Source organism: Gossypium hirsutum, chromosome D11, assembly GCF_007990345.1.
Source record: "Gossypium hirsutum isolate 1008001.06 chromosome D11, Gossypium_hirsutum_v2.1, whole genome shotgun sequence".
NCBI lineage: Eukaryota > Viridiplantae > Streptophyta > Magnoliopsida > Malvales > Malvaceae > Gossypium > Gossypium hirsutum.
Window position 1 is genome coordinate 45194164 of NC_053447.1, and position 6430 is coordinate 45200593.

The following is a 6430-nucleotide window of genomic DNA, read 5'->3' on the forward strand; positions in this document are numbered from 1 at the left end:
TTCTTATTGGTTAAGCATGCATGAACGGGTTTTGGGAAGAAACATGATTATTCAACCATGCATGAACTTACACTATCCATGAACAGAGATTTAATGCTTGAAGTGTGAACATTTTTAATTGTTGTGTGAACACATTAGTAGCTGAATTTTAATAGGCATTAGAGAGCCTATAAATAGTTTATTTTGTTTATTGTAAAAGGTTACAGAATTTGATCAATTAAACTTAATAGAACTTTTGTTCTTGTGAGGTTACCTCCTCTCTTCTTTCGTTCGAGTCTCGAAGTGACTTATCTAGCTTGCTAGTGGTGTCAATCCGAACTCCATTGAACTTATCACTGAATCGGTGTGGCGTTCAACCATCTTCCTATACCTTTGGTTCTTACCTCCATATAGGTAACGGGTCAAGGTCCGCTTCTATCCTTCATCAAAATTCACCTTAAGCAATATAAGACTCGGGGCAATACTTTTTAGTATTGAATCATTCTTAAAGTTTGAGTTCTTTATCCATTTCCATTTATTTATCATCTTTGTAACTTAATTCTTTGTTAAACCGAACCTATCTTTCATCAAACCAAAACCCATCCTTTGAACCCATTTTGCCTACCTTCCGCTTATAAAACATTCAAACTCCATCTATCTACAAATTTGAACGAGCTTCTCGTCGACGATCGGGCATCTTAAGTGAACCCGACTCAATCAATCGGGCCAGATCACATCAATGTTGGCATATAACGTTTCCTTACGTAATACTTCCAACACAGCTCGCAAATGTGTTATGTGATCTTCTAATGGCCTGCTATAGACAAGAATATCGTCAAAATAGACAACACAAAATTTTCCAATAAAAGCTCGTAATACATAATTCATTAAACGCATAAATGTGCTAGGTGCGTTCGTTAGACCGAATGGCATGACAAGCCACTCGTATAAACCTTGCTTGGTCTTAAAAGCCGTTTTCCACTCGTCTCCTTCCCACATCCGGATTTGATGATATCCGCTCTTAAGGTCGATTTTGGAGAAGAGTTGCGCCCCGCTAAGTTCATCCAGCATGTCATCAAGGCGCGGAATGGGATGCCTATACTTGATGGTGATCTTATTAACCGCTCGGCAATCCATGCACATTCGCCAAGTGCCATCTTTTTTTGGCACCAAAAGTATGGGCACAGCACATGGACTTAGACTTTCCCGTATGTAGCCTTTTTCCATCAATTCGGCCACTTGTCGTTGCAACTTCTTGGTCTCTTCAGGGTTACTACGATATGCAGGGCGATTCGGTATTGTTGCTCCGGAAATGAAGTCGATTTGGTGTTCAATACCTCGAAGAGGGGGTAAGCCACTAGGGACATCTTCCGGGAACACGTCTTCAAAGTCCTACAACAAGGAAACAATAGAAGATGGAAGTGTAGCTTCCAATTCGTTAGTGTTAAAGAAACTTTCTTTATACATAAGAAAAAGCATCGGTTGACGAAGAAGCAAAGATTTCCTAATCTCTCGCTCCTTAGCAAAAACACTCAATTTTTCAATTCTTCGCTCTTCTTGCTCTTTTTGAATATCACTCACTTTCACCTCATTTTCTTTGCTTTTATCTCTCAATTTCAACTCACTTTTTCTTTTTGTTTTCTCCCTCTTTTTTTCTTTTCCCATCTTTTCTTTTTGTTCCTTTGCCTTCATTTGCTGAACAGAATTTTTCAATTGTACTTGATCCTCGTACACTTGTTTGGGAGTCATGGGAGCCAAAGTCACATTCTTGCCATGGTACTCAAAAGTATATCGGTTGGTGTAGCCGTTGTGAATGGCTCGTCGATCAAATTGCCATGGCCTTCCCAAGAGGAGATGACCCGCATGCATCGGAACTACGTCGCAAACAACTTCATCGCCATATTTGCCTATAGAGAAAGAGATGGCGGCTTGTTTGGTGACCTTCAATTCACCACCATCATTTAGCCATTGTAGTTTATAAGGTTGAGGGTGTTTCGTCGTCGGTAATCCGAGTTTTTCTATAAGCATGCTGCTAACGACGTTTGTGCAACTCCCCCCATCAATAATCAAACTACAGACCTTACCTTGAATTAGGCATCTCGAATGGAAGATGTTCTCGCGTTGTTGTTCATCTTTGATGCTTTGAATGCTCAAACTTCGTTTTACCACGAATAACTCTCCTTCAATAGCAAATTCAAGTTCTTCCTCCCTTTCTTCATCGGTAGGATGATCGAGATCATTCTCTTCCTCATCTTCAGATTCGATTTCACCATTAAACTTTAAGGTCATCACCCGGTGATTTGGGCATTGACTTGCTATATGGCCTCGCCCGAGACATTTGAAACACTTAATGTCTCGAGTAGAATTACGCCCAGCTTCATTATTGCTTTTGCTCGCCTCTCCACTTGGTTTAGGGGCTTTTGGAATCGGCAATGGATCTCGTGCTCGAATAGAATTCTCTTTCCTACCAGGTCCTTGACTCCATTTTGGGGTAGGAGATGAATTTGGATAAGCTCCACGCATAGGACCTTTTCTTTTAAGTTGTTTTTCTACCTTGACGGCCATATGCACCATTTCTTCGATTTCAACATAATGATGAAGTTCAACTACGTTGGCAATATCTTTGTTTAATCCAGCCAAAAACCTTGCCATGGTAGCCTCCTGGTCCTCTTCGATGTTGGCTCGAATCATGGCCACCTCTATTTCTTTAAAATAATCATCCACGCTTCGATTTCCTTGAGAAAGGTGTTGTAGTTTTTGGTGCAACTCTCGATGATAGTATGAAGGAATGAACCTTTTGCGCATCAAGGCTTTCATTTCGGCCCATGTGTTGATTGGCCGCTCCCTGTTCCTTCTTTGGCTCGAGATTAGTTGATCCCACCAGATCATTGCATAATCAGAGAATTCAATGGCCGCCAACTTCACCTTCTTGCTTTCCGAGTAGTTATGACATTCGAAAACTAACTCGATCTTCTTTTGCCATTCTAAGTACACCTCCGGATCAGATTTGCCTTGGAATGGGGGAATGGACATTTTTATGTTCCTCAAATCGTCATCTATTCGGCCTCGTTCTCGTTGAGGATAATTTTGTTGGACTCTTCGTTGTCCACTTGCATTGGACCCATGTTCACTTTCAGTGTCACTTTGCTCGGGAGATTCATCCTCTAAATCAGCTTGCCGTCTTCGATTTCTCGGAGGGCTTAAGAGGGTTCTTCTTCGTTGGACTCTTCCTTCTACACGATCAATTCTTTCTTGAATTGGTTCCAGTTTTTGATCGAGTAGTCGTTCCATCTCACGTAACATTGCTTGCAAATTCAAGTCCGGCACATTCCGATCAGGTTGCCTTTCCGCCATGCTTCTCGTAGGGCTTCTTGACATACAAAATTATAACCTCACAACAAAAACTCACAAGTCACTCAAAAAGAAAGATAATTCGGCACTCCACTCGTGTTTACACTCTTTAATGACTTTTACCTCCCCTCTATTGAGCTCACACACTCAAGCCTTTTTCTGCTCGTATCTTCTCTTGTGATTTCGTATAAAACTCCGTAAAACTTAATCTTCTAGTTTAGGGGTCGGTTTCAAAAGTGTTGCAAAGGAAAATATGTAAAGGATGTAGGGTAGGCTGAAAGAACGATTTGTTGGCTATTAAATGTGGCGTAAGTGAATGGGGATGGAAAAGAAATTTTGATCGGGAATGACTAGAATGAAATGAATCGAAAAACAAAAAAAAAATTTTAATAGCGTGAAATTTCACCAAGAGGGATATCAAAGAGTGTAGAATGTGATTTTGGAAAAAATTTTGTTGAAGCCTCTCCAGACTCTTTTTTTTACAGATCTTTCACGTTCTTTTCATCCGCACCTAAACCGTATACAATTTTTTTTCAATTAATTTTTCTTTGATTTTTTTTTGATTTTTTTTTCAATTTTTTTTTTCACGAATCTACTTACTCCGGCTCTTCTCGAACGTTCGTTCTTCTCGTTTTAACCAGCTCTGATACCAGATGATACGCCCCGACCTCGTTGATTATTCGGAGTCGTATAGTTGCCCGATCGTTAAATCAAAGAAGAATCGTTGGAGTTTGAATTGAAGTCGGATATGGGCTAAATAGGGTTTATAGGTGTCAAAGGATAGGTTTATGAAAGAAGGCTAATTATTTGTATGAGGTTCGGCTATGAAAGAAAAGGAAACTCGGTGTTTGAATTTAGAATGATAACTTGAGAACAAGAGTGAACCAATACTTCGTTTGAAGATTGACCCAAAACTTATAGGTTCTTAAGTTGATAGGAGATGGATTGGAAAACCTCGACCCACTATCTATAATAGATAGGAACCTTGGTATATTTTAGAATGAACGCCACACGATATCGTGATGAGTTCGGTTGAACAAAAACGGGTTGACGCCACTAACTAATTAGATAAGTCAACGAAGTTTTTGGACGAAATTTAAGAGAAGAGTTCTCTCAACAATTTGACAGCAATTCGATAATGTTCAAAAGTTCCTTACAAAATAAAATCAACACAATTTATAGGAAAATGATACCTGAAATCTTAAAAACTAAGTAAATGAATCTATTTAATTAGTGAATAAGATTCAGCCGAATGGGAGCTTGAATGGGCAGCTTCTAGAGCAAACATTGGACTTGGAAACTTGGAGATGTGCATGGTAGCAGCTTGATTCATTTAACATGCTTAATGAGCTCATTTATAATGCAACTATTGCTGAAAAGTGACCAGCAATTAAGGAGCTACTGATCAGCCTTTTTGTAATGTGAAAACCTTGAAACGACCAGCCTCCATGTGTGAACACTCGGTCTTGAAAAGTCCCTAATGTGTGAACACTTAGAACGAATAGCTTCAACATGTGAAAGGAATTTAACTAGCTGAAAAGTTAGGTTGGGAAAAGAAATCAGCAGCACAATTGCCGAATAGTCATCTTGAAAAATTGGCAAACTTTAGCTGAATGGTCACTTTGGAGTCTTCAAAAGTCAGCACATCTTCTTTAAGTTTTTCATGCACCTAGGACGTCCCAATTTAGTGTACCTGCAGCAAATTCATTCAACAAATTAAATGCAATTTAGACACATTAATATGGTAGCAATTAACACTAAAAATCCATGCATTAAATTCGGCAGCCCCTAGGACAAATTAAAAACATGTTCAAGAATTGGACAACTTAATTATTTAATCATTAATTTGGCTGGACTTAGGACACCATTAATTCCTGTAATAAACTTGGACATATTAAGAACATGCATTAAAAAATAAAACACATCAATATTTAATATGTCCAGATTTTTAATTAACCTTAAACTAATTAATTATTTAACTAATCAGCAACTAAATTTATTTATTCGAACAAATCAACAAACTAAAAGGTGAGCTCCTCGAGCTAAATTTGAGCTAGTTGAACTTAAAGTATATTGCATGGTTTGCTCGGTTCATTGATCTCAAGTTGTCCAGCCACGATATTGCACCAAATTCCATTGATGAATGCCGAAATTCCTTCCTTAAATCTTTTAGCTAGAGCACGGGTTATAGGACCCGTTGGAAGCACCAAGGGCTCGTTGGCATCCTTAGTTGATTCCTTAGCCACGGCCGTATCAAATAAGACAGGAACGACACAAGGACTTAGGCTCTCACGAATGTACACTTTTTCTAGTAACTCATCAACTTGCCTTTGCAATTCCTTTGTCTTCTCGGGATTGCATCTATATGTTGGTCGATTTGGGATTGAAGCTCCGGGTACTAAGTCAATTTGATTTTCTATCCCTCGTAAAGGTGGTAAACCTTTAGGGGCCTCACTAAAAACATCCTCATAATCCTGCAAAAGAGACTGAAACATACTAGGCAAATTTTCGTTAACGTTAGATAAAGATAAATAAGTTTTCCTAAACCTCACAAGGATACAAGGCTGTTTATTGAGTAGGGCTCTCCTCACATCTTTTTTTGTTGCCAACATATTTTTTTCTCTCATTTTACCACTTGTGGATTCACTCACCTTTGGGCTTTTTAAATTTTAACTTTTCCAACTACTAGCCTCTTTTCTCTCTGTCTTTTGTACTTGTCCTTTCTCCCTTACCCCCTCACAAAATTTCATCATCTTCAATTGATCTTTATATACATCAGTGGGATTTAAAGGAGCAAAAGTGAATTTCCTACCTTTAAACACAAGAGAGTATCGATTAAGTTTACCTTGGTGTGTAACATCACGATCAAATTGCCAAGGCCGTGCAAGAAGCAAGTGTGCCGCACGCATTGGGACCACATCACACCATACTTCATCGTCATAATTCCCGAGCTTAAAAGTGACCAAGGACTGTTTCGTAACTTTAACTTCGGAACATTCATTAAGCCACTGAAGGTGATATGGCTTAGGGTGTTTGGTACAAGGCAACTTTAAAGAATCCACCAAATAGCTACTCACTACATTCGAGCAACTCCCACTAT

At 39.0% G+C, this 6430-nt stretch overlaps 1 protein-coding gene across 1 annotated transcript; it reads right to left on the reverse strand.

Annotated features, from left to right (window-relative positions):
* Positions 1 to 696: 696 nt before the first annotated feature.
* LOC107944199 (uncharacterized) lies at positions 697 to 3333 on the reverse strand. Its single transcript, XM_016878025.1, has 2 exons — positions 1699 to 3333; positions 697 to 1371 (listed from the first exon to the last, which is right to left on the reverse strand). Exons 1-2 carry the CDS (start codon positions 3331 to 3333, stop codon positions 697 to 699), a joined length of 2310 nt encoding a protein of 769 aa, XP_016733514.1.
* Positions 3334 to 6430: the final 3097 nt, after the last annotated feature.